The sequence below is a fragment of the Mycosarcoma maydis genome, chromosome 1, assembly GCF_000328475.2.
Source record: "Mycosarcoma maydis chromosome 1, whole genome shotgun sequence".
In the NCBI taxonomy this organism is placed as follows: domain Eukaryota; kingdom Fungi; phylum Basidiomycota; class Ustilaginomycetes; order Ustilaginales; genus Mycosarcoma; species Mycosarcoma maydis.
The window spans coordinates 1,679,086-1,705,693 of record NC_026478.1 but is presented as its reverse complement, the minus strand read 5'-3'; the positions used below and the strand labels follow the sequence as shown (position 1 = coordinate 1,705,693).

Sequence of the window (26,608 nt, the reverse complement as noted above, 5' to 3'; positions counted from 1 at the left end):
CCGATGCTTTTGACAGCCTCGAGAAGCCAGCGCTGAGCGCTGTCAGGGTCCTGCCAGCCAAATAAAGGCGGCTCTTTGCCGATGCTTTTGACAGCCTCGAGAAGCCAGCGCCATTTCGCCAAGCCTATTCCAAAGTAGCTCGTCAAGCAAGAAGGCCTGGGCTTGCTGTTCTGCCGCGAGCAGTCAACCTATCAAAGATAAACACATCCAGCCATCATCTGAGATCTCGAAACTGAATCTGTACGGTTACCAGCCCTTGTGTTACAGACCCGTTCCCAACTCGTGACTACGCTAGGATTCACGATTGAGATTTTAAATCGAAAAGCCACTCTGTACGCATTCCACATTGTAGTAACGAACATCAGGGCAGCCTTTTCAGCAAACAGAGACTCTTCAATGTACCAAAGCAACCAGACAGCACCAAGCACATAGCCGCACCGGGGTCAAAGCATCGTGATGACATTATAAGAAAAGACTACATGAGGAAAGGACCACAGCCTGGACGACCAAACCACCTAATCCTCTTCGGTAGCATGATAGCCAGCACGACGCATAGCACCCAGAACCCTCCTCGCCTGAGTCAGCTCCTTCTCCAATTTCAACACCTCAACCTGTTGCTCCATCTCCTTGACCTTGAACTCGTGAACCGCCATGGTCGAGTAGTCAAAGTCAGTCGCGCCGTTGCTCTGCTTGTCCGTGATGGTCTTGACTTGCTTAACGAGTGCTCTGCATGCATCGGTGACTGCCTTAGCTGCTCGCTCGAGTCTGTCTTGAGTTTTCGACATGAATTCAGCCTTGACACGCGAAGCGGCCACCACTTGGGCAGTAGCGGCCGAGACTTCGTTGGATGCGACAATAAGCTGCTCGAGCGAGTGTGTACCCATAATGACACCATCGGCAGCTTCGATCAGCATCGTAGTAGCGAATGCAACAGCACGAGCGGCCGAAATGAGACCCTCGGTCCAGCGGTTGTTCTTCTTGTAAAACTGCTGGTTGGTCGACGATCCACGGCCCTTGGAGACGATCTCCTGTTGCGATTCGGTAGCAGCCTTGATCAAACCGGCAATGGCACGCGTGATGGCTAGCGATGCCTCCAGAATTGCATCGTGCACTTGCAGATCGACTGCAGAGTACTTGTTGTGATCCCTCGGCCTCGACAAAAGAGCCTGTAACTTGGCGGTGGCAGCATCGATTGCAGAGGCAGCGTTCATCATCTCGCGTTCCACAATGTCACCAATATCGCCATTGGCATTGGCAAGCATCGTGTTGCCCGCCTTGACCATGGTCTCGACCACGCTGTTGAGGTTAGCAAACGCAGAGCGTGCCTCCATGTTCTGACGCGCCACAACATCGCGACGCTGAGCAGGCGCGACACCGGCCAGACGGTACGACTGTAGGTTGCTGAAGAAGCGCAAAAGCACATTGCCGGTTTCGCGACCCGTGTTGAGGAGCTTGTCGGCAGCGTCGTCGCTCTGTGCCAGACGGGTGATTCCCTTTGTGCTGGTGAGCGTGTCGCTGATGGTCTGCGCCAACTGATTGGCACGCTTGATGACCTCGACGTGCTCGCCGCCAACCTCGCCTGACAGGTACAATGAGAAGACGGTGGCGAACTCGTTGGTGGAAGTGGTACCTTTTTCAATCATCGACAGTACGTACTCGGGCGTAGCCGTGGTGTTGCCGGTACCTGAAGGTGACTCGAGCTCGTAAAGCGCATCGTCGATCTTGTCGACGCACGCCTGCAGGATGGAGTCGATGATGGCATTGAGCTTTTTGGTGTTATCCAGGATGAGTGTGTCGATCTGAGCATTGACAGCCTGGTCGTTTTCGCCCTGGTTGAGCTGCATGTCAGACAGCTGCTTGATGGTGGCATCCATGCCCTCCTGCATGATGGCGAGTTCGGCATCCTTCTCATCTCGGATACGAGCCAGCTCGGCGTCGCGTGCATCCGCCTCCATACGCTTCTCGCGCAAGGCGTCTTCAAGCTCAGCGATCTGGCGATTGAGGGTTGACATCATGCCGGAAAGCTCGGAGCTCTTGGCGCGAGTGGCATCTTCGGCACGTTCGTTGGCAAACATGAGGTCGCGCTTGAGACGGTCGAACTCTTCCTTCTGGCTCGCCTTGATCCTGTCAAGATCGAAGCGGGCACGATCGCGTTCGCGGATCATGTCGGCAAGCTCGAGATTTTTGGCCTTTACGTCGCGCTCCATGCGTTCCATCTTGTCGACGGCCTCTTGAGCACTGCCAGCCTTGATCTGCATCTGCTTGTACTTGCCGAGCATCTCGAGGTGCTCGGATCGGAGCTGTGAGTAGAGCTTGGCAAGAGCCTCGTACTTGTTGCGCCAGAGCGTGACCTGGTCCTGGAGCTGCTTGATGATCTCGTCCTTGCCTTGCATCTGTGCGCCAAAGTTTTGGCCAATGTTGGCGAGCTCAGTCTCGAGCGCCTTGACACGTCGGTCGTACTGCTCAAGCATGAGCTGGTCGCGCTCGTACTGTCCACGCATGGCAAGGATCTCGCGCTCGAGTTCGGCGAGTCGACCGCCCTGCATCTGGTCCATCTGGGCACGCATTAGTTGCTCCTGTGCAAGTCGCTGTTGCTCGGCCTGTAGACGTTGCTGCTCTTCAAAGTCGCGCTGCTGCTTGGCTGCAAGGTCCGATTGTCTTTGCCTTTCTGCCTCTTCCTGTGCTTTGAGCGCAGTCTGCTTATCCTCGTACTGTTTGAGCAGACGAGCTTGTTCATCGATCTCGGCCTGGGACGGACCAGGTTCTGGGGTGGGTGCCTTGGGGGTCTGACGAGGTGGGAGGTAAGGTCCTTCTTCGGGAAGCTCGAATAGATTGGGGGGTTCATGATTGAGCTTGGGAACGTTGATGAGCGAGGTGAGGTACTTGAGGTTGGCGCATTCGTAGTAAAACTTGCGGAGGCGGTGATGCTGCGAGTCGTAGCGCTCTCGCAATGGCTGCAGCGCATCGCTGGCGTCAGTGCGTCGATGCATAGCGCGAAGCATGGAGGTGAGAAACTTGTAGATACCGTAGCTCTCCTTGACGAGAGGGACAAGTGCAGAGATGCGACACTCGTTGTTAGCCGAGCCGCGGAAATGAGCAAAGACGAGCTTCTGGAATTGCTCAATCTGGTCCTGGAGGTTCATGAGGTCCATGATGGTCTCGTAGCCCTCGTCGGGGTTATCGATGTTTTTGAGTGAAATGTATTCTTCGTATTCGAAAAGACCATTGAACTCCTTGTGATGACGGTGGAAGCGAAGCTTGGCGAGGATAAAGTTGACGTAGGCGCGGATGAGCGAGCCATAACCACGCATGCTGTCAGCGCCGATGGTACGGGCGCAGGTCTCGAACCATCCGATCTGTGCCTGAGCCTCTTTGAGGACGACCTGGTGGCCTTCTTGAAGCACCTTGTGAACGAGAATGAGCGCCTTGAAAGTCTGAACTTCATCACTCAGGATAGGCTGGACGCGGAGGCCAGTCCAGATGGACTGAGACGTGCGGTAGTCCCAGGTGTAAACAATGCACTTGCGGACGTGCTTCTGCTTTGGGGCGGATTCGTCATTGCTGGTAGCCTTTTTGATATGAATGGAGAGCTCAGATTCGGCCTTGTCGCGGTCGACAGGCCGCGTGGGGAGGTGATCATCGAAACGCGCCATCTTTGCTACTCGAGCAGCGATGTGGGGTAGACGTTGCGGTGTCTCGATTGGGAAAGACGATGGGCGATGGACCAAACTAGAAGTATGTGAGGCAAGCTGCGGTGTGGAGAGACGCTAGCAAGCAAATCAAGGGTCGAAGTCACTGAGCCGCACAGGCACGGAAAGGCAGGCAGTATTTGTGACGGCAGACAAGATGCACGTAGCTGCTGCCACAGCGCCATCGCAGCTGATTCGCTTGGGATTCAGATCGGTGCTGCTCGGTGCGATTCACGATTCTGAGCCGGCCAATAATTCACGATTAGTCTTGATTTTAAATCGAGACAGGCACATAGCTACACACAGCACCGGCGGAGCTGCAGTCGTGAGTTACCTGGGTGAGGCCAGGCTGTAAGTTTATCACGAATTCCACACAAATCGAGAGGCTGTGCGTGGAGCCCAGTTCGCTCGAGCCACCTTCACCTTCACGCTTTGTGCTAGGTTAAAGCACCAAGTGGAGCTCAAGTCACAACCGTTAACTAACTCGTGACTATTCGTGACATTTTCTGTGTCACGTGTCCCCACGCCTTCTGTCAAACGATGTTAGAGCACTCAGGATGCGAGATGTTGAACATGATCATTCACGATTTACGATTCACGGTTCGTGTTTCGTGCTTCTGTGATTTCTTGCGAGGCACGAGGCGGTGCTAAAAAGTGCATCACTCACGACTCATGACTGCACTGCAATCAGGAGGAATTCATGAGCTTTTTGGCCACTTGACCCCTATTCGCATTCATTAACTTACAGAGTAGCATTAGCATTCGTGATTAGCATTCACGATTCACGATTCACGGTTGTCTGGCGAATTTCTCGGCAACCTCGCCAAGACCACATTCTCGTCCCCGCATGCTACTTTACCACTTTGTCGGCTTGGCTTCCTCCACGTTGCTTCTATCTTATGAAAAGCTGACGGCATAAGTATCTTCTCAGCCATCATCCCAAGCTTGCATGCCATCGCAGGCAGCAAAACCCGCTTTTTTCCGCACTGCATCTTCAGTATAAAGGTACCGTGAAGCAACAATCCAACCCGCACAGACACCCTATCGCGCAGCTTCAACATCTCGCTCCTGCATGTCTGACAACTAGTCACGGTCCGTAGCTCTCCGTACCCCGCTTATAGCACCCGGCTTTGGCGTTGCCGTCACCGTCGCCATCATGATTCGCCCGGCCACGCCAGGTACGCTTCTTACTCTGGCGGCCGCCGTTCTGCTCGGCCTGGTTACCATCTCAACCCCCATCATCAAGTCTATCTACTTTCTCGAGGCAACCATCGGTGGCAATGGCCCCCAAAGCGGCCAGGTTGCCCGCCTTGGCACACTAGGCTACTGTCTCGGTAACACCTGCAACGATCCTACGCTTGGCTATTCATTCGATCCCAACCAGCTTCTCGGAATCCAGGTTGTCGGCAGCAGATACACCTCGGCTGTTATCAAGGGCCTCACCTATACTCTTATCCTCCACCCAATCGCCCTCGCCTTTGCCGTCGTCTCTGTGCTTTTGGGTCTCATCTCGCACTGTCGCGAATTCTCCACCAACTGCTTTGGCAGCTTCGTCACGGGCATCGGTGCCTTCATCGCCCTCGTTGCCTTTGGCCTCGACCTCGCGCTTTTCATCATCGCCAAGAAGCGCATTGATTCGATCAATGGTGCCTCTGCTTCGCTCGGCATGGCCATCTGGATGACGCTGGCAGCATGGATTCTTATGTTCCTCGCAGGCTGTGCTTTCAGCTGCGGCATCTGCAGTCGAAGAAGGCGCAACCGCGTCAAGGACTCGCATCTCGACAATGCCTACGGCGCGCGCCCCAATGCGCCAGTGCGAGACAATTACAGCTCACAGATGCGTATGGATGCCCTTGATGCAGAGGCTGACAGAAAACACAGACAGGCCACGCTCGACCGAAACACAAGACGCCAAGATCTGCCCAAGTTTGCCGAGTATGAGACCGAACACGAGGTGCCGCTCAAGAATGACTATGACAATGGTGTCTACGCGGAAGGAGCCAGCCATAGCCAACCCGGTCTTGCCTACTCAACCAACGGCGATTTCGCCCGCACAGGTAGCACTTGCGCCGCTGCCATAACTGGCGGCTCGGTCATCAACGGCGTCGGTCAAGGTTATGGTAGAAGACAGGCACAAGCAAGTCGCACCGAAGATTTTTCCAACTCGCCGCCCATGCTCAACAATTCCGCTGGCTACGGAGCACACAACTTGAGCGCCCAGAGACAGAACAGCGCCCATTCTGCTGCTGCCGGCGGCGGCGGCATGTCGACGAGTCACAGCGACGCAACCTACCTCCCTGGCGTCGGGCCTCAACCGTTCCGCGAGGATTCGCTCACGCCTGCACCACGACCGTACCCTCAAGTTTCATCGCCTCCGCCTATGCCCGATTTCCCACAGCACAGCCAGTACTCGTCTCAAACTCAGCAGCAGCCGCAGTACGACGAATACGGTAATATGATTGCATCGAGCGGTAGCAACTTCCGTCGTCAGCCCACGAGCGATTATGGCCATGCCGCCGAGTACTCGGGGGCTACATTTGGTCCATCCGGGTCTGGCTTTGTGCAGCGCTACAACGATCCGGCAGCTACTTCTGGAGGCTCGCGTGTGATGGGGTCGCGGACTCTGCCGCCCATCCCACAACATGGCGTTGCTGAGCCGCACGAGATCGTCTATGACGGTAGTTCCGCGCCTGCCGATCGACGTCAAGGCACCATCGACGACGGCTTTGGTCTGGCATCTGTCACACCCAGCTCCTCGCAACAACCACTCGAGACAACACACGAATCTGGTTACAACCACTACGCCTCGTCCGCATACGACCATCAGACACAACAGCAGCAGCATCAACAGTACCACTCTTCCTATCCATCCGTAGGCAACATGAGTCAGTACCCTGATCATCGTGGCGAACCGTCTTCGTCTACCATGGTCCCAGGGCAAGGATACCCCAACGTGGAAGGGAACCAGTACGATGACTACCAGAGCAGCGCCGGTCCGCCTGGCTATGACAGTGTAGCGGGTAGCGCCTCAGGCACGGCATACCAGCACAACCACTATCCGCACGAGAAGGCCTGAACAATGATGATCTCTGATGATACTTGTCGATCGACGTTTTGTATGTAGTGTAGTAATAAACGATTCCCTACTATCATAATCGCAGTTGCGTGTGAGGACCTGTGGTGCGAACTGACAGTTGTTGCTACGGCGAGCAGCGACAGACGACACCAAATGCGCCTGCACAGATTTCATTCAGGACATAGACGGACGAGGTGCGAACGCAGATTAAGTTGGTTGTCACGTGTACGCGTGTGCGTGTCAAGTTGCTCGTCAAAATGGATCAAAACCAAGCTACAACTCGTCATCATCAGCATCGAAGAGCGGGGCCCTTTCTTCCTCGCCTATCCTGATCCTATCCCTCGCCATTGCGCCTTCATCCTCCAAATCCAGATCGAGCGAATACGGCCGGTTCCCGATCTCGATCCTCGTCGGCCTGCTGGTAACGTTGCTTCTGGACCTCCTGACGATCGACACCAGCCTCAAAGCCTGCACGACATTTCTTCCAATCAGCAAAATCGAATCCAGCAGCTCTTCGCTTTTGCCCGACCTGCCTTGTGTCGGCACATCGTCATCTGGATAGCTCGGCGACCGACGGAAAGGCGAGCATTCGTGATGGAAGAAAATGACCAGCAACGTGATCGCGCATAACAACACCAGTCCGAGATCAACAACGTTGTATGTGCTTTTCCAGAACTGTTTTCCGAACGCCACTAGTCTGATTCCTACTTCGGCGATGAGGAGCAGGTTGATGGCCAGCTCGAGACCGTAGAAAAGCGAACCGGGGCATTCGGACGTGAGACTGATGACCACCGTAAGGAGCGAAGCGAGTGCCATTCCAGCGTAAAACCACAGATACGCGCTCGAATGTACAAACCGATTCGCTACTCCTTTGAGGATCTCATCTCTGGAGAGAAAGTAGTGTGATCGTGAAGGTGTAGGGTTTAACGAGTCGTCCGTGGGTACTCGAGAGTAAGGGTCGGAACCGAAGGCGGATTGGTCGTAGACGGTGCCTACGCCGATGGAGACTTCGTGTGGTGCTCCTGCTGCTCCGTTGCCGGCGTGCCCATTGGTTGGGTATGGACTAGTCATTTCGACTAGACGTTTGGCCCAACGCTGCGTAGAGATGGAGAATACGTTCTTGGCGTGTGCTGCAGCGGGGGCTGTTCGACGAACCGCGCCGTTGGGAACAGAGCTTGACTGTGCGTAGGAAGGTCCTGCTGATGCACCAGATGCTACGATTGGATCAGCTATATGGTGTCTTTGTCGAGTCCTACCGGAAGAGCTCGACGTCGTTGCAAAAGCCGAGGAAGGCGGATCGTTGTACTGCGGATAAGATGGCGCGGAGTGCAACGTGGACGAGGAGACGAACGGCGTAGCAGCTTGCACGGCTGCAGCCGGGTTGAGGTCGACTATCTTGGCTGTGTGTTAGTAAAGGGGATTGATTAGCGGCACCCCTCGAGCCGTAGATGGATCGGGCTTGATAGTGATGGTTGATGAGCAAGAAGAGTAAACGTGGATTATCCGGCCAGAGAGCTGGGCAGTCGCGTGTGTCGGCGTGGAGGTGCATGAGCGCCGAATCACAAATCACGAATCGTGAATCGTGAATCGTGAATCGTGAATCGGACTTTTGGCTCGAATCATGTTTGTGTGTTGAGGCGGTTGAACATTGGCACAAAAATCCCTGGACTAAACCACTCACGACTCCCAAACCCAGCCGGACGGAACAAGAAACGCGAAATCGTGAATGTGATCACAAGATAGGAAGAACATCGTGGTGTGCCGCCTCATTCGTGATTCTGTGGACTGTTCGGGTTTTTCGCGCGACAAAAATCGGAAGAAGATCACGCTTTTTTGCCAAGTCACTTACCTGCAACGCACGGGTAACTAGCACAATAGCTTGAGTCGTACTGGCAACCAATCTCACTTCCATCTTCTAGTTCGCTCCTCTCCGCATCGAACGGTCAAAAAAGGCAGCTTAGCAGCCTCTCCGTCTGAGAGGCCATCCGTGTGCTCATCTCACCACCGACTCCGACACTCGCCTCGCCAATATGCCGCCAAAGCGCGCGGCGCTCCCCACCAAGGAGCGAGGCCTCTTCCAGCGACTTATCCAAGAGTACGAAACCAAGAAGTACAAGCTCGGCCTGAAAACAGCTGACACCATCCTGAAGAAGTTTCCCGACCATGGCGAAACGGTAGCTATGAAGGGTCTCCTTCTCGGCTCTATCCACCGTCGCGAAGAGGGGATCGAACTCGCTAAAAAAGGTGTTCGTCTCGACCTCACTTCATTCATCTGCTGGCATGCGCTCGGCATCTTGCATCGTCAAGATAAGAACTACGAAGAGGCTATAAAGTGCTATACTCAAGCATTGCGCATCGAAGGCGGTGGGAACATCAACCTCCTCCGCGAGTCGGCGTTCTTGCAGCTACAGTTGAGGAACTACCCGCCGATGGTCGAGAACCGATTGACGTTGCTACGAATGCAGCCACATCTCAGGATGAACTGGGTCGGGCTGGCTGTGGCCCATCATCTGGCAGGGTCCTTGGACGCAGCAGTGCGCGTGCTAGAGGGATACGAGAATGTGATGCGCGACATTCCGGATAGAAGCTACGAGTACAGCGAGGTGCTTCTGTATCACGCCAGTATCTTGGAAGAGCAAACCAAGTTCCAGGAGTCGCTCAATATCATCGAAGCGGGCGAAAAACATATCGTTGATATTCGTGGCAAGCAGGAAGCACAGGCAAGGTGCCTCGCCGGGCTTGAAAAGAAGGACGAAGCAGAAGCGCTGTGGAGACAGCTTATTCAGTCGAACCCCGAGAACAAGCGATACTTTGCCGGTCTGCTCAACTTGCTCGGAATCTCGCAGAGCTCGTCGGACAGCAAGGCGGTTGAAGTGTTCAAGGGCTTGCAAGCTGACCACCCCAAGTCGACCGCTGCCAAGCGTCTCGCTCTCATTCACGCTACTGGTGACGACTTTCGAGCTCACGCTACCGCGTACCTCAAGTCGGCGCTGGTCAAGGGTGTGCCATCGCTTTTCTCCGATCTCAAATCCCTTTACCAAGACGCCACAAAGCAAGCCGCGGTCGAAGAAATTGTCGAAATGCTTCGCCTCGAATGGGCCCCTACCTCTGCTCCTTCGGCCGACGGCACTGACCCACCTACCTCGTATCTCTGGTCGCTCTACTACCTCGCCCAGCACTACTCGCTTACAGGCGACTCGCAAAAGGCTCTGCACTACATCGACTCGGCCATCTCGCACTCATCCACCTTACCGGAGCTGCACATGGTTCGCGCACGGATCCTCAAGCGGGCTGGCGACCTACTCGGCGCGTCCTCGGCCATGACTGATGCGCGTCTGCTCGATGGTCAGGATCGATTCCTCAACTCCAAAGCCGCCAAATATCTGCTTCGCGTTAACGACACCGAAGAAGCAGAACGCGTCGTCGGACTGTTCACCAAGCCCGACGCTCCTTCGCCTACATACGACTTGAACGAGATGCAAGCGCTATGGTACCTTGTCGAAGAAGCCGAATCGCACCTGCGCGAGTGCAACTACGCAATGGCGCTCAAGAGGCTCAGTCAGCTGGATCAGACCTTCCAAGAGTTCTGGGACGACCAGTTGGATTTCCACTCGTACTGCATGCGCAAAATGACTCTTCGTTCGTACGTTCAGCTTGTTCGTTTTGAAGATCAGCTTCGCACCCACCCGGTCTACATGCGCGCAGCAACCGCAGCGGTCCACATCTACACTTTATTGCACGACAACCCTTCTACGCCAGCATTGATCGAATCGGCCAAAGCGGATGAAGACGCAGCGCTTGCCGGGTTGTCGGAAAGCGAAAAGAAGAAGGTGTTGAAGAAACAACGTCAAGCCGAAGCCAAGCGTCTTGCCAAAGCGGAAGCCGAGGCAGCCGAGAAGAAGAAGAAGCTCGAAGAAGCCGCGGCGAACGGTGAGTCGGTGGAAGATGCTGGACCGAAGCCTGATTTGGATCCAAAGGGCCTCGAGATTTTCAAGGATGCAAAGGACAAGCCGTTGAAGCTAGCGGAAAAGTGGGTGAGGTTCTTGCAAACTCATTCGAGCAGTAAAGCGGCGACGTGGACTGCGACATTTGAAGTGGCGGTGAGGGACAACAACTGGTTGCTGGCCACGAGGGCTGTATCCCAGCTTCACAAGATCGAGGGAACCACAGCCAAGGTGGTCGAGATGCTTGTGCGACTCAAGTCAAAGCTGCCTGAGCTGTCTGCTGCACCGAAACCGATTGGGTCGGTGATCGAGTGCGCACTGGCCAACATTGTTGCTGCCGACAAACCCATCGCTACACTCTACGCCGAATCCCTGCAGAGTGACACTTCATCGACGCCAGAAAGCGTACTATACAATGCCAAGACCGCTCTCCTACTCGATAGGCGCGACGAAGCCATCGCCCTGCTCCTCAACCTCCCCTCTACCATCCTCGACCTCAAACGGCCCCGCGCCAAAAACCAGGCGCTCGAAACTGCCCTCTTGGCACGCACTTTACTCGCAGAACTGTCACAGGAAAGCCTCCCCGAGTACGACCAGAAGGCATCGGCTGTCTTCCCGCTAGCCAACGCATTCAAGTCGAAAGACGTCCTGGAGGCCGAAAAGAGGCACAGGGAGGAGCAGAGACACAAGTGGGCAAAGGCCGACGCGGTGCAGGAAGGCGAGGTTACGGACTCTAACGGCACCGTCTCGCACGAGCCGCTCATGTAAAGCTCTCCCGGCTCCTAGCACTACATACAAGTAATTCATACATCCTAGAGAACAAGCTTCTGACAATCGTGAATGTGAACTCTGGAATTTGAGAATTGTGAAAAGTAGACAAGCTGAACGAAGCACATTGAGGAGCACATTTGAACGAACCAAAGAAAGCACAACGGAGGGAGGTGGAACGGAGCAAGCAGGAAAGAGACACGAATCCGATGTCGATGGTCCACCAGGTATAGAAGTGTAGAGAAGAAGCAGGTATACGTTTTCGCTAGAAAGCACCATCCAGTGGGCGCTTTCAAAGTCAGCCGACGCCATCAGGCAAGCGAGAAAGAATTTGAGTAGGGGTCGAAATCCATATGAAGGATACCCTCTCCTATGCTGGCTCCACCGTTACTGCCCTGTACATTTGCATCAGCTGAGCCTACACAACCGTTCGATTGCTGAGAGCCGGGGAGGGAGGAAGCAAAAATGTCGCCGCCAAGGAACTCTTGGATGTCGGTCATGTCGAGGTCCAAGTCCTGTTCGATCTCCTCAAAGCTTTGCATGTTTGGGTCGACAAAAGGCATCTGTCCAAAGCCTTGCTGTTGCGAGTGGGACAGCGTCGATGGCAAGTGCGCAGGAATTGAGGCAGACTCGAAGAGTTGATCGAGGCCGAATGAATCGCTATCGAAGAGTGCAGACTGAGAGAACGGGATGCTGATGCTTGGGTTCTCGTCAGCACTTGTCTGGCTGTGATTGGCTGGGTGAGATCCAGAAACACAGGGAGCTTGAAAGATTTCCTGGCGTGATGCTTGACCGGGCGCAGTGTTACTGTTACAGTGGTCCGGAGGCGTGAGTGATGCTTGGCCCAGCAGAGTTCTGTCGATGGGCTTGGTATGACAAGCTGCAAACCCTGAGTCAAAATCTTCTTCGTCGACCCAGCCATCGTCATCCGTCGTCGCCTGCGTGGAGGCCCACGAGCTCGACGACGCGCTTCGGCTGGATCCTTGCTCAGAGCTCGACATGCTAAGCGCCATCTGAACACTTTCTCGAAAGTCTTTGTCATCGGCAAAGCCTCCCAGGTTGAGCTGCAAGCCGCTGAGGTCGAGTCGAGTGCCATCGAAGAAAGTACTGTCCTGAAGTTCATACAGGAAAGGGGACTTTTGATCCGAAGCAGTGGCACAGTGTGGATGCTGTGGTGCCGAAATCGTCAGCCTTGGCATAGCAGCAACGGCCTTACCATCCATTGCACGAGGGCGCATGTAATCAAAGATATTGCGCGGCCTTCTCGGGCTTTCAAAGTCGCTCAAGCCGCTCGACTCTGACGACAAGCTAGTTGAGTGCGACGATGGTGAACCCCACTGCGTGAAGACATCATTGTACTCGTACGAAGAAGAGGAGCCATCGCTTAGTTTCGAACATACGCTTGACACCCGAGGTTTCTTCAGGCTTGACGAGGGCGAGTCAGAGTCGGGGTCGGTGCAATCGGGGGAAGAACGACCCAACACGCCGTATGATTTGCGCTTTTTTTCGGAAAGGGTAAAGTCGCGACTGGGCGATGAGGGAGGAGGTGACTCGTGTCTGGAAGGCGAAAGATCCGGTTGGGTTGATTCCGTAGGCTCCACGTTGAGATTCTTCTTCCCTTTCCGGTTACGGCGGTTTTGAAACTGCAACATGAGGGACGAGCAAAAAAAGTCAACACGTTAGTCGATACTTGATACTAAAGATTCCGAGAATCCAATGGTTACATTTTGGCGACAGAGGGGGCTTCAGCAACGGTCTACTTTCTGCATGGCATACGATTGTCAAAGGGATCTTCCCTTTGTGCGCAGCCCGTCAAATAGAAACCCGAGTCTCATCATTAGAAGGAAGATAGATGACCACGGACCACGACCAAATTGAGGTGTGACCCGCGTCGCGGAGAGATCAGGCACTCACCCATATAGTGACTTGCTTTGGCTTGAGTCCAGTGACCTCTGAAAGTCGGAACTTCTCGGCTGGGGTGATATTTGGTGAATGTTTAAAGGCCTGCTCCAGGATTCGGACTGCTTCGGAGTCGTGTCCGCGACCAGTCTTGAGGGGCGCTCCTTCATAGGAAGCATTATCTCTCTGGGTTACGGTAAGGGAAGAATCAGTTCGAAAGACTTTGCTGACCTCGTCGAGAACCATGTGCCAAGTCTCCTGCGAATGCATCGCGAATAAACGATTGAGCAGCTTTCTAAACGCCTGATCATAAGCCTCCTCGTATAAATTTTCTTGTTGCCATGTGACGAACGCATTTTCGTATTGCGCCTCATACACTCGTCGTAGCTTCCTCAGATACTCTATGAAGATCTCCTCGAGTGTATCTCGACAGACGCTACCTATACCAAGCTTCGACAATTTGCGGCTGAGGGCCTGTTGGTTCGGACCCTCTAGGCTGAGTGGAAGGAAGCAAGTCGGTCTTGGTGCGGTTTGTGAGATTCTTGGTAGTGGTGGTAGCGTCATTCTGATTTGAGAGGCCAAAGACAAAATCTTGGAGAAATATTCAAAATCTTTCATGTTGGGAAGAGACTTGGGGAGACAAAAGGGGAACTTGAGGATGGTGGTGGGGAACAAAGAACCTGCGCTGAGCCCGAATTTCGTCAGCAAAAATCCTTTCCTTGCACACACATTCATTTCCTTGCGCCGACACCGATTCCAATGGTACTTCACCCCTTCGGCCTCTTACAACGAACTTTTCTCTCAGCAACATCATCACAATGTCCAGCGACCCGAATTTCTCGCTCATAAGCTTCTTGGAGTGCCTCAACGAGATCGAGCACGAGTTTCTGCGAGATAAAGGGGAGAATTACCCCGTTCTCGTGCGTAAACTCCGAGAGCTGCAACAAAAGATACCCAACGACATTGCAAACCTACCCCGCGATCCCGAAACGATCCAGCAAATTCACCAGACTACACACAGGATTAGAGCCGTTGCCCAGGCATTTATACGTTTCGACCAGAAGTTCGTCTCTCTGTGTTCCGAGGTCGTTCACGGCACGAGCAAAGTCATGCAGGAGTTCAATGTCGTAAGTCCTGATGTAGGGTGTCGAAATCTTTCGGAGGATCTTCCTGCGTATCACATGCGTAAACACTTTCTCCTTACTCTCGACAACCCTTATCCGACTCAAGAAGAGAAAGAAACCCTCGTTAGGTTGACCAACGAATCCACAGCAAGAGTTGGCCAGTCCAGCGTAAATCGTCCTCCGCTCGAGGTTCATCAGCTCACGCTATGGTTCATTAACGCACGCCGTCGTTCTGGATGGTCTCATATTCTGAAGAAGTTCGCACGCGAGGATCGTTCACGGATGAAACATCTGGTACGGGCCAAGCTGTCTTCATCAAACCAGTCTACTCCTCCTTCATCGACGTCTGATTCTCTCTCAAACAATCTAGACGACGTTCTATCAGACAACCTCGGACGACCACTCACACCTGTTGACAAGCAGCAGTTCGAAGATGACTGGGCAAGCATGATCAGCTGGATCAAGTATGGCGTGAAAGAAAAAGTTGGAGACTGGGTCTATGATCTCTGCGCAGCGAGCAAGAAGACTCCGAAGCCTGGCATGCCACGTCCCGTCACCACAGTAGCGAAGCGCCATCCAGCGCGCAAAACTAAACCAGCCGCAAAACCAAAGTCAAGAACAGCGAACCCGCGAGCAAGCACAACACCTTCCATTGACAGCACCTTGGACAGTTCAAAGCTAGAGTCGACTCCAGAACTCAGCATGTGTTCGACAGCGGACACGAGCTTCAGTACATTCGGGAGCAGTCTCTCAATGTCTCACTACAATCCCTTTCAGGATGGAAACGATATTCTACAGAGTCCGACAGTCAAAGCCAGGGGCAATAGGAAAGTCAAAGCGCTTCCGAAGCGGGCTGGAAAGCAGCAGCCTGACGAGGTCGACAATGGTAAGATTCCTTTCCTTTGCCTTTCCGTTGCGTTCGTTTGACTAAACAGACACAATTCACATTCTGCCACACAGACAAACAGGAAAAATTTTCGACGAGCATCTTCGACAATGCGACTGAGGAGATCAAACCACACCTATCAGGACACACGCAGGTCAATGGCGGCGGTCAGACCATCTCGTATCTCTCGAATCAGCTTACCGCTTTCCCACGCTTTGGAACGCTTGGATCGGCGCAATTGCAGCTGCCAATCCTGCACACGGAATCACTCAGTTCTAACAGCCTTTCTACTGCGTTTGGCTGATTTCAGTGATACGTTTAGTCCCTTTGTATCTCTTCCTTGTCCTTGCTTTGCTCGTGGAATTTCACCTCTCTCTGTAACGCTCACCATTGTGCACAGACAGTATTTGGGAGACTTGACAGAACGAATGATTGGATGAGAAAGTATCAGACAAAGTGCTGTTGTTCGCAATCACATGCACAGTGAGCTTGGGAACACAAAGCCTTTGTGCTCTGCATAAGCAGCCCAACAATTCCCTTTGTCCACTGTATCGTGCGGAGTGTATAACAACAAAGGCAATGTTCCAACGCTGCGGTAGTGCCCCGTCTCATCTGCGGCAGGTTTGAGTATCGTAGTCTCCAACGGCTCCACCAGCCTTCAGCGTCTGCTGAACTATGTGGTGACCCGCAGAAAACAAAGGGGCGGCTTGTCCGCCCAACCTGGTGCCGAAAGTTAAGTGGGCGCTATGACCTTCTCGCACCGAAACTTTACGCCTTCTCCCTTTGTTTGGCATCAGCCACGAGAGTTTTCTCGACTTCATCTTACCTTCTGCCTCTCAGCATTGTGATTCACAAAGAACGATGTGTGATACGAAAGGGAAGACCTTGGTCTGCAATCGAGAACAAAGGGAATTCGCATCCGTTTGTATTGCGTTGTTTGATTAGGTTGTGACAGCTTCGGGTGCAGCTGTCTTGCGTCGGAGTTGCCTCACATGTCCACGGTCACGCTTTGAAGTTATTCACCATTCGTGATTCACGGTTTCCTTTCGTGCGAAATTTTTATGTTCGGCAAACGGAATTGCAACGGTGTGCGCAACCTAAGTTTTTGCGTTGCAGCTCCACCAAAAAAAAGTTTCCCTCTCCCACACCATCCCCTTTGTTCTCGTTCGCAACTCTATCACATCAACACATACGACGCTTTGTTCGCTGACAAGCTTTGAAATAATGTCGTCATTACGGCAGTCCCCACTACCCACACTACAAGCCCTTTCATCCTCGTTCACCGAACTGAACACAATCCTTCAACCTCTGCTCTCGCACAACTACGGATCGCTCAACTCGGCATTACAATCCAACAGCAGCTCCACAAAGGAAAACACCGAAGATGAGTTGCACGGTCGCCTCGACGCCGCACGAATGCAAGTGTCGGTCGCGTATGTACTGTTGGATCTAGTTTGGATTCTGCTCAAGACAAAGGGAGTGGACACAAAGGATCATCCAGTGATGCAAGAGCTGGAACGGGTAAAGAGCTACTTTGGCAAAATCAAGAGTGTACAGGACAAGGAGAAGGAGCCGGCTGGTGAACAGAGTGTCAAGGTGGACAGGAGTGCTGCAGGTAGGTTCATCAGGGCTGCGCTGGCGGGCGAGCCGGGAACCACCCAGGGAAAGCATACCAAGTTTGAGGAAGAGACCCCAGTGAAGGTCAAGCAGACCGAGGAGACACCAAAGAAGACCGAGGCCAAGGAGGTGAAAGCGGCTGGCTCGACACCAACGTCGAACAAGAAGAAGCGCCCTGCAATGGACCCTTTCGAAGGCTATGATAAGCCCAAGACCATCAAGACGGCTTCGGCTACACCAACGGCAAAATCAACAGATAGTGCAGCCAGCACACCTTCGAAAAAGCACAAGAAGAGCAAAAAGACTTCGGCATCAAAGTGATCTCGTTCCTGGCATTTCGTGACTCTCTCATTGTATTTGTATCAGCTTCTCATGGCATTTGCATCAACACACGTTCTCCTGTTCGAACCAACGCTAGTGTGAAAAGACATTTGATGTCAGAGAAGAATCACGAATGAGTTTGAATTCGATCTGTGGTGGAAGACAGCATCAAGCACGAACAGGCGGATAGCCGTTCCTGCCAATACTCCTCCTCCTCGGCTCGGGCTCACCGCCTAGGAGCGCCTCTTCCAGGTCATCAACGTCTTCGGTCCTTCTGCCCTCTTCCTGCTCATACTTTTGTCTTGGAACGGGTGTGCTGCTCGAGTAGAGATCCAGTCTGGGCCGGTCAACCGACGTGCGTCTGTACGAACCGGCATACTCGGCGCCTCCATTTTCGTTGGCGGCATCGCGCTCATATCCGCCGTATTTGACCCTGACCTTGTGGTTGTCCTGATCAAACACGTCGTGTCGCACTACGCCCTGGAGTCCTGTTAGGATGCGGCAGATTTCCGAACGACTGCGTTCGGGCTCCCGTGCCTCTTCGAGCGCGAATTCGTCTTCGTCGCTTTCGTAGCATGCGTCGCCGACACCGCGTTGTGCGCGCTCAAGGATACGCGTCCATGCGATATGCGGAAGTGAGTCCGAAACGCGGTGTTGTCGAGGCACACTCAGGTCGAGGTCCCAAAGTGGACGACGGATGCGGTCCGAGATGGCAACGGCAGGGTTGAGGTATGGATCGGTAGTAAGCGGGTTGGCTAACGCAGCCGCATCCCCGGCCGCAGCTTCAGTGGCATCGGCATCCAGAGAAGATTCATCAAGGTCGATTGGGCTAGCCATACGCGATCTTTTCGAGACATCGCCAGCCGCTGCACCGGGGTGACGTCGCTTGAGCCGAGAGCTATCGGCTTCAGAAAGCGAACCGCGATCAGCAGCCGCGTTAGATGCAGAGGAGTGACCGCCAATACGTCGCATTTTGCCACTACCAGCTCCAGCAGAAGGCGCAGGCGAGCCCGCAAATCCCGCTTTATTGGCACCCTCTTCGTCTTGAAACTTGGCAAGGAAAGTAGCTCGTTCTGACTGCATCTGTTTCCCCCATCGGATCTCTTCTTCTGTGTCGACGTTCTCCGTTGCCGCTTCCTCTTTGGTCATAGTGACGAGTGTTGGCACCATCAAACGGTGCAGATACGAAGGCGGCTCCTTACCCATACCTTGGTCGGCCCCCTCCTTGTTGTCCTGTCCATCAGCGTTGTCGTCCATCGACACATCACCATCCTTGACCGCCTCCTTCTTCACATTGTCGCCAGCCGCGTCCTTCTTGGTGATACGTACAGCGCTCTCGTCAGCTTCTCCGTTTGCCTTGTCCTGCGCCAGCTTCCATTTTTGCCAGTCTGGATTCACGATGCCCTTCCATGGTGCGTTGGCGCGCTTCTTCCTATCCTCGTCTGTGAGTTTGTTGGCGTACGCATCAGCAGCATCTTTGGCAGCGTTGAGAGACGTCTCGTCATCAAACGGATTCGGCAGCTCACCCGGCGGTCGAGTCGCCGGACCTTCGAGGTAATGATAGAGAATCCACATGAAAGCATTGGCCCTTTGTCTTGAGGGTAGAGGGTGGTCTGCGTGCGGATAGAAGAGCGAATGCGAATCGTGCGGCGTAGGGAAGTGCATCTCCGTCACCTCGTTGGCATGCAGCGAGAGCAAAAAGATGAGTGTCACTACACTCGTTGGCGGCGTGGTGCCAGCGCGGAAGCGTTTGATGACCTCTCTGAAATCGGAGGGTGCCTCTTCGCTGAGCGCGTTGGGCTTGGGCGGCTTGATGGGTTGACCTGCTGATGGTCCAGCAGTGGGAGGAGCAGGTCTCTCCGTGTCGATGAGGACACCTTTCAGAAGCGACTTCATTCGGGGAGCATCCTGCATGTTGCGCCGTGTGTTTTCGTTGTTCTGCAGCGATGGAATGGGATGGTAGGAGCGAAGGATGGTCTTCATCTCTGGGTAAAACGCGAGCGTGGTGTTGATCCGACCGACATTGACCAGAAGACAGACCTTGGCAAAGTCCTCTGCATATTCCTCATCGTCGAGGACCTTGTCACGCATAGACTTGGTGCATTTGGTACTGTTCAGGAGAGCCTCAATGTAGAGCTCCTTGAAAGTGAGCTTGGCTGCACCAGCCTTGGGATACTCGTTTTCGTCGAAAGGCTCGTTGTCGTCATCGAGGTCTTCGTCATCTGCTGCTCCTTCTGCTTGAGCTGGGTCGCCATCATCGTCGTTGCCGCCGTCAGCGAGTTCATCCTTCTCCTCGTTGCCGTTGGTTTCGGCGTCGGTGTTTGCAGCGTCTTCGTTCGATCCGGCAGCTCCAGCCGCGGCGGCAGCTTTGCGTGCGAGCTTTTCCTTGCGAGCGAGGCGCTTTTTCCAGCGGAGGTAGCGTTCCCTTGATTGTTTCCATTCTTGGTATTCCTCTTCAGTCTCGCCGCTTGGCCTCACGCAGCCTGCCGACATGCCGAATGGGTAGACGGGTGCGGGCACTGCGACCGGATTCGTTGAGCCAGAGCCAGTGCCAGAGCCGCTCGCCTTGACGTCTTGAGCGCCGTGGATCGGACGTGGATTGGTAAAGACGCGCCTGGTGTCCGAGAAGAGGTAGCAGAGGAGCGAATGCTGTACGTCTGCCCTCCCAAGCGGGTCTCCATCGTATCTCTTGACCGGGAGATTTCGTGGAAGGTTGGAAGCATTCTGCCTGACAATCGCTAGGGCTGGAGGATTTGAAGGCTGGGTTTTAGGCTTGGTTGCACCATCGTCATCTGGCATCGGGGATGCAGATGCCATACTTGTAAGTCTGGTCAGTCTATACTGCTGAGCAACTTTGCAGTAGTGCGGTGAGAGAAGAGCAGTTTGGTTGATGGTGGTGATGTTGCTTCTGTGATCGGTCGAGGTCTCGTCAGGCGCGACTTGGTCGAGACCATACAGACTCGGAAGAAAGGAGTCTTAAGGCGGATGTCGGAAAGGCATGAACCTGAACGTGAACAGCGCGTCAAATTGTGATTCGTGATTGTCATCGGTGTAAGGTGTAACATCCAAAGAAAAGACCACGGGCCATGCCATGCATGTGGAGCAGTCACGGGTAACGGCGATTTTTCTTGTGTGACGTTCCAGAAGAACAGATACAAGCAAACACGAAAGGCGCTCACTTGCCCAAAGTCACAGCTGAGCTTGGACTCCTGCATAGAAGATGAACTGCTCGCATCACACGAGAAGTGCAACCTCGATCGTCTTCCCTTCCTCAACCATCAGAAAAGCCTTGCATCGAGGAAGTGTCGCGGCACAAGATGGGAAAGAAGAGACCTACGCTCAAAGGCACCGTCCAGCGTGGATATGCCACCACATCTACGCCCAAGAAGGTCCAGGATCCACCCCCTGCATCTGCCGCAGCTGCGAAGAAGCCCACTGCCAACTCCTCTAAAACTACCTCAGCGGCTGACGTTGGCTACGAAAAAGTCAACGATGAAAGCCTCGCAGACAACCTCGGCGCGTCCAAGTCGACAGCAGCAAATGCCACTGGTAGCTCGGCCGTTTTCTTCGATCCAGAGAAAGAAGAAGAGCAAGCACTTCAAAATCTCGTCGACAAGCTGCAAGACCGTGTCGAAAAGGAAGTCTCGAGACAGCACAAGGCCATTGAGTATGACCGCAGATTTGCAAAGACGCTCCCCAACTTTGAATTGGAGCCCGAGCTTCGCGATCAGGTCCTCCAGGTGGCGGTGGATCTCAACAAGCAGGCGGTCGTTGCTGCCAGTACAGGTGCGATGGCTGCGAGAGGACCATCTGCTACTCTTCCTGCTTCTTCAGATGCTTTATCCACGCCGGGCACAACTGCTTCAAACACCACCACAGTCTCCGGAAGTGCTACTCCCCTTAGCATTGGCTCGTCTCACACCTCTCTTGCCATGGCAACCTTGACAAAAGATCTTCAAAAGCTTGCGGTCACTAATTCAAGCTCGTCCGGAGCAGCTTCTTCATCCTCATCATCGGTGTACGCCGAATCGGAAGACAAGGTCATGGCCAGAGCTCTGACCACGTACACCATCCTTCTGAAACTCGGCTTCTCTTCTGCTCAAGTGGAAGACGCGCTCTCACACGCTCCATCTCCAGACGTGGAAGACTGCTTATCTTATCTCTATCTCGCTCTCGAAGAGGAGACGCTCGAGGATGCGATGCGAGCCGGTGACGGAAAAGCTGCTAAGAATCGTCGAGGAAAAGATCCAAGCAAGAACGACTTCCCTTCCCTCAACCGTGGGGCTCAAGACAAATACGATGACAAAGACGATGACGATGATGATTACGACGAAAGCAGACCGCCTGCTTACCAAGGCTATGAGTTCAGTCGCTCCGAGACGCTTGGAAAGAGTGATTTCGCTCGAAAAGAGCTACCTGTAGATACTAGACAAGTACCAGGAGCACAGAACACGTCCGCACCACCGACACCAGCCAAGGCGGATGCTCAGGGTGAAAAGACAACCATCGATCCCGAAAAGGTTGAAGCGCTCAAGAAAGCCTGCGAACGTCTCATCCTTCAACTTAGCGACGATCTGGAGTCAGACCAGATCGACACCCTGGAAAAGCCCACAGCGACGTGGTCCATCCTGCGAGCTATGCAGATCCGCATAGACCAAGAAAAATCCAAGTGGAAAAAGCAGCTGGGCAAAGAAGGCGAAGTGCAAATGAAGCAGCAAGATGCCAGCCTCGAACGCGTGCTCGGTCGCACTAAGGATTTCATGCGCGAGTGCGAGCGCGGTGCCTACTTTGACCAGAAGACCGCCACTGACGGCTTCCGCCAAGCATTGCGACAGCGTGAAGAAATCGAAAAGCAGCTCAAGTCAGCCGAAGAAGAGGAAGAAAAGAAGCGTCAGCAGCGTCGTCGCCAGATCGAGGCTGCAGCCGGACTTGACTCAGCCTCTCCGGCCGAAGAGAACGCTCAAGACAACAGACCCTCCTCGACAGAAAAAGAGGCGACTTCCGCAGAGACGAGCATCGTCGACCGAAAGGGAGCTGGAGTAGTGAATCAGGTAGATGCCAAGGGTGGGGATCAGAAAACCGACACTGATTCTGATGATGAGGGCGGCTTCTTTGGTGACCTTCTCAACGAAGGCCCAATCGAGGACAAGGACGTCGAGACGGGCGCCGTTGTCATCATGCGCGAGCTTCCTGCGCGGGCCAAAAGCGGCGGCGGAGGCAAGACCCCGCGCGTCATGCTCTCCGATGCTCTCAAGCGCGCTGACCCTTATTCTACGTTCAAGTTCACCGCCATTCCGTCCGGCGGTCGAGTGCACCGCAGCAAGCTCATGATCCGCTGGAATGGAGGCAAAGTGGTGCCGAACAAGCATCCTGTCAGCGCTGGTTCGCCGACGTACATCGACGAGTACATTCTGACGACAGTCGGGTGCTTTTCACAGCTACAGGCCGACGACTTTATCGCCACTGTTGCACTCTTCTGCATTGACAGTGACAAGTCGATTCAACGCGCGCTTCCTCCCGGCTACCGCGAGTGGTGGGAAGAGCTCGCATCCCTCCAAAAGGACGAACGGGATCGCAAGAGTCGAATACGCTTCCAACGTGTGCGAGACATCATTCGTGTCAAGATGGACGAAGCGTCTGCAGCGAAGAAGGCCAAAGGCAAGGTCGCCCCCGCCAACGCTCCCGCAGCTACAGAGCAGACCAAACTTGGCGAGCTCTCGGCAGCTTGTGCGCCGCAGCCTTCCGAAGCCAGGTCAAAAGAGATCGCAGAATACTTCACCAACCGTGTCGCATCCCCTTCCTACCAGAAAATGCTTCCTGGCCGACAAAATCTGCCTATCGCCAATCATCGTCAGGAGATCCTCGACCTGATCGAGAACAATCAGATCTTTGTGCTCAGTGGTGAGACGGGATGTGGCAAATCGACACAGGTGCCCGCCTACATCGTCGAGCACTGTATGTCACAGGGTCGCAACTGCAAGATCTACGTCACTGAGCCAAGGCGTATCTCGGCTATCTCGCTAGCTGAGCGTGTGAGCGAAGAGCTGGGAGAGCCTCGCAAGAGCGTCGGAAGCAACGACAGCTTGGTCGGCTACGCAATTCGTCTCGAGAGCAACGTCGGCAAGAATGCAAGGCTCGTCTATGCCACGACGGGTATCGTTCTCCGCATGCTTGAAGGCACTGCGTTCAACGAAATCACGCATGTCATCATCGACGAAGTGCACGAGCGCTCTATCGAGTCCGATTTCTTGCTGATTATCCTCAAGACGCTAATCGCGCATCGCAAGGACCTCAAAGTGATTCTCATGTCAGCCACAGTGGATGCAGAGCGCATCAGCAAGTACTGTGGTGGGTGCCCTACGATTACTGTTCCTGGTCGTACCTTCCCGGTTAACGTGCACTACCTCGAAGACGCCGTCGAGATGAGCAACTACACTATCGAAGACGATTCGCCTTACGCATTCCGCCCCAAGCGTGGCTACCGCAACGGTGATGGCAATGCGCGTAAGCAGAACGCACCAGGAAACAAGAGTAAGCTGCAGCTGCTAGCTCAAGCACCCGCAGAGGAGGAAGATGACCCTGGTCTGCTAGATGATGATGACGAAAACCCAGATGGCCAGGGTCCTAGCACCGGCAGTCTCGGCAAAGCTTACCGAAGCAAGACGATCGACACACTCGGTAGGATGAACGAGTATGTGATCAATCATGATCTCATCATCAAGATTCTCGAGCGCGTCTGTCTCGAGAAAGACCTTGAGCCATACAGTGCGGCGACGCTCATCTTCATGCCCGGTCTGGCCGAGATTCGCAAATGCCACGATATGCTTGCTGACCACCCCACCTTCGGTGGAAGTGGTTTTCAGCTCTTCCCGCTGCACTCGACCATTTCATCCGAGAATCAGGGTGCTGTCTTCCATGTACCTCCTCCCGGGGTACGCAAAATTGTGATCGCCACTAACATTGCCGAGACTGGTATCACAATTCCCGACATCACCTGCGTCATTGACTCGGGTAAGCACCGCGAGATGCGTTACGATGAGAAGCGCCAAATCTCGCGCCTGGTGGAATGCTTCATTGCGCGGAGCAATGCCAAGCAGCGACGCGGCCGTGCGGGTCGTGTACAAGAAGGCATCTGCTTCCACCTGTTCACCAAGTACCGGCACGATTCGTACTTGGACGAACATCCACTGCCCGAGATGCTCCGTCTGTCGCTACAGGACTTGGCTCTGAAGCTCAAGATCATGAAGATCAAGATCGGACATTCGATTGAGAACGCACTGTCGCAAGCACTGGATCCTCCAAGCCCTGCCAATGTGCAGCGTGCCATTGCGGCACTTGTCGAGGTCAAGGCGCTGACGACAACCGAGGAGATCACGCATCTTGGTAGACACTTGTCCAAGATGCCACTCGATGTACACATGGGCAAGTTCCTGCTGGTCGCGACCTTGTTCAAGTGTCTGGATCCTGCTCTCACGATTGCAGCGGCACTGAACTCGAAGTCGCCCTTTGTGACACCATTTGGCAAAGAGCTTGAGGCGGACCGTGTCAAGCAGAGCTTCAAGCTCGGCGACTCGGATTTCCTCACCATCGCCAACGCATTCAACGGCTTCCGTCGCTCCACTGCACAGAACCACCACCGGACGTTTTGCAACCGCAGTTTCCTGAGCATCCAGAACCTGATGCAGATCGAAGAGCTCCGCCAGCAGTACTTTTCGTACCTGGTCGACGCTGGCTTTGTCACGGTCGACGATGCTTTCAGGCAGGAACTCAACAAGCTGAGGTACCGCAGTGGTGGCTCATCCAACTTTTCCAAGCCACGCTTTATGACGATTCCTGCGCACCTGGATGTCAACTCGTCGAGTCTTGCCATGATTCACGCGACTCTGGCTGCTGGTCTCTACCCGAAACTACTGCATATCGATAGCAAGACCTACCAGCTCAAGACGATCGGAAACAACCAACCCACCTCAATTCATCCCTCGTCTGTCAACTTCAAAGTCAAGATGTCCGAGCTGGTACGCGGGTCGAGCAGCTATATGCTGTACTACACGATGATGCAGAGCAAGAAGCTGTATGCCTGGGAAACAGGGTTGATGGACGATAAGGCAGTCTACATGCTGTGCGGAGATGGAGAGTTCAGGCTGGCTTCGAATAGTTTGTACATTGACAGACAGAGGATCAGGATTGCAAGTGCGGACCCGAAAAGCTTGGTTGCACTCAAGACGTTGAGGGACGGCTTGGGCAAGCTGATGAAGGCGAGCTTCAGGAACCCAGGCAAAGAGTGGAGCGAGGGGCAGGAGAAGCTGTTCGAGCTTGCATGCAAGGTTCTTGGTGTGGGCGCCAACGAAAAGGATCTTGCCTTGTTGCAGTAGATGTGGCTGAAGCGATCCTACAAACGATGCTAAATGTATAACTGACTGTTGCCTGCGGGTGTGATTTGCAAGGCTGGAGACCTGTCTCTCTGGTGAGGCTTATGCGGATTGCAGATCAAGCGGAAAGATCGTGTAGCGGTACACTCGTGAATCTGGTATGTTAAGCAGAAGGCTGCGGGAAAAGTCGAGGGAAGGAAGACGTTGATTTCAACACTTGGTGACCATCGCGTATTTTCACATGCAGCGGAGAAGAGCGTACAGCGCGAATGCTATCAAGTATGTAGCGAGGCCGAAGTGTTCCGAGCGAAATTAATTATCACAGCATATTCGTGATTCTTGTTGGTGACCCAGACACAGCCATGCTCTTCGACGGATAGTCACGACACGCGACGTGAAAGACGACGGCTGGACCCGTCTTGGACCGCGACCATGTTGCATGTGAGAAGAAGATGGATTTGACCGGCGTCAAGATTCACGATTCACAATCAAGACCATCATCATGCCTAACCGTCATCAAGCATCGGTGATAGGATCTACAAAGTTTGCTGGTTCTCGGCGACAGAGATTCACGAGTTCTTTGCGTGTTGCAACACGTTGAGCAGGATGATGTGAGATGGCGTCTTCCGAGCTTCTGGTTGCTCTTGCTTGCAAAGTGAGACACTACCATCCTTAACGTGAGAAACAAAGACAGGTTCACGCTTCGTGGGAGGCAGTGTTGAGTGCGATTTTAAAAATAACTTAGGTAAATGCCAAAATGCAAGCAGCATTGCGTCATATCATTAAAAATCTACGCCTCGTGCGAAAGCTGTGAAATCATCCTGCGCCGAATCCGCTGCAGCAGCGCACGGACTGAGAATTCATGACTCGTTGGTTTTCCCTCCACCTTGTGCCGAATCCTGAGTCGCTGCACAA

General features: G+C 53.9%; 9 protein-coding genes across 9 annotated transcripts; 5 read left to right on the top strand and 4 right to left on the bottom strand.

The window, feature by feature from the left end:
• Positions 1-515: 515 nt before the first annotated feature.
• UMAG_00582 (uncharacterized protein) lies at positions 516-3,653 on the bottom strand (the record flags this gene model as incomplete). The annotated part of the gene is made up of 1 exon (XM_011388106.1): positions 516-3,653. One exon carries the CDS (start codon positions 3,651-3,653, stop codon positions 516-518), a length of 3,138 nt encoding a protein of 1,045 aa, XP_011386408.1.
• Positions 3,654-4,845: 1,192 nt separating this feature from the next.
• Positions 4,846-6,765, top strand: UMAG_00581 (uncharacterized protein; the record flags this gene model as incomplete). The annotated part of the gene is made up of 1 exon (XM_011388105.1): positions 4,846-6,765. The coding sequence occupies one exon, from the start codon at positions 4,846-4,848 to the stop codon at positions 6,763-6,765; it is 1,920 nt and encodes a 639-aa protein (XP_011386407.1).
• Positions 6,766-7,038: 273 nt separating this feature from the next.
• Positions 7,039-7,836, bottom strand: UMAG_10468 (uncharacterized protein; the record flags this gene model as incomplete). Its single annotated transcript, XM_011388387.1, has 1 exon — positions 7,039-7,836. The coding sequence occupies one exon, from the start codon at positions 7,834-7,836 to the stop codon at positions 7,039-7,041; it is 798 nt and encodes a 265-aa protein (XP_011386689.1).
• Positions 7,837-8,795: 959 nt separating this feature from the next.
• On the top strand, positions 8,796-11,477 carry UMAG_00579 (peptide alpha-N-acetyltransferase complex A subunit NAT1; the record flags this gene model as incomplete). The annotated part of the gene is made up of 1 exon (XM_011388104.1): positions 8,796-11,477. The coding sequence occupies one exon, from the start codon at positions 8,796-8,798 to the stop codon at positions 11,475-11,477; it is 2,682 nt and encodes an 893-aa protein (XP_011386406.1).
• A 311-nt stretch (positions 11,478-11,788) lies between these two features.
• UMAG_00578 (b mating type locus, bW1 allele) lies at positions 11,789-13,940 on the bottom strand (the record flags this gene model as incomplete). The annotated part of the gene is made up of 2 exons (XM_011388103.1): positions 11,789-13,120; positions 13,392-13,940. The coding sequence occupies 2 exons, from the start codon at positions 13,938-13,940 to the stop codon at positions 11,789-11,791; spliced, it is 1,881 nt and encodes a 626-aa protein (XP_011386405.1).
• Positions 13,941-14,194: 254 nt separating this feature from the next.
• UMAG_12052 (b mating type locus, bE1 allele) lies at positions 14,195-15,690 on the top strand (the record flags this gene model as incomplete). Its single annotated transcript, XM_011388521.1, has 2 exons — positions 14,195-15,386; positions 15,461-15,690. The coding sequence occupies 2 exons, from the start codon at positions 14,195-14,197 to the stop codon at positions 15,688-15,690; spliced, it is 1,422 nt and encodes a 473-aa protein (XP_011386823.1).
• A 920-nt stretch (positions 15,691-16,610) lies between these two features.
• UMAG_00576 (uncharacterized protein) lies at positions 16,611-17,324 on the top strand (the record flags this gene model as incomplete). Its single annotated transcript, XM_011388102.1, has 1 exon — positions 16,611-17,324. The coding sequence occupies one exon, from the start codon at positions 16,611-16,613 to the stop codon at positions 17,322-17,324; it is 714 nt and encodes a 237-aa protein (XP_011386404.1).
• A 168-nt stretch (positions 17,325-17,492) lies between these two features.
• Positions 17,493-20,141, bottom strand: UMAG_00575 (uncharacterized protein; the record flags this gene model as incomplete). Its single annotated transcript, XM_011388101.1, has 1 exon — positions 17,493-20,141. One exon carries the CDS (start codon positions 20,139-20,141, stop codon positions 17,493-17,495), a length of 2,649 nt encoding a protein of 882 aa, XP_011386403.1.
• Positions 20,142-20,641: 500 nt separating this feature from the next.
• Positions 20,642-25,696, top strand: UMAG_00574 (putative DNA/RNA helicase (DEAD/H box family II); the record flags this gene model as incomplete). Its single annotated transcript, XM_011388100.1, has 1 exon — positions 20,642-25,696. One exon carries the CDS (start codon positions 20,642-20,644, stop codon positions 25,694-25,696), a length of 5,055 nt encoding a protein of 1,684 aa, XP_011386402.1.
• Positions 25,697-26,608: the final 912 nt, after the last annotated feature.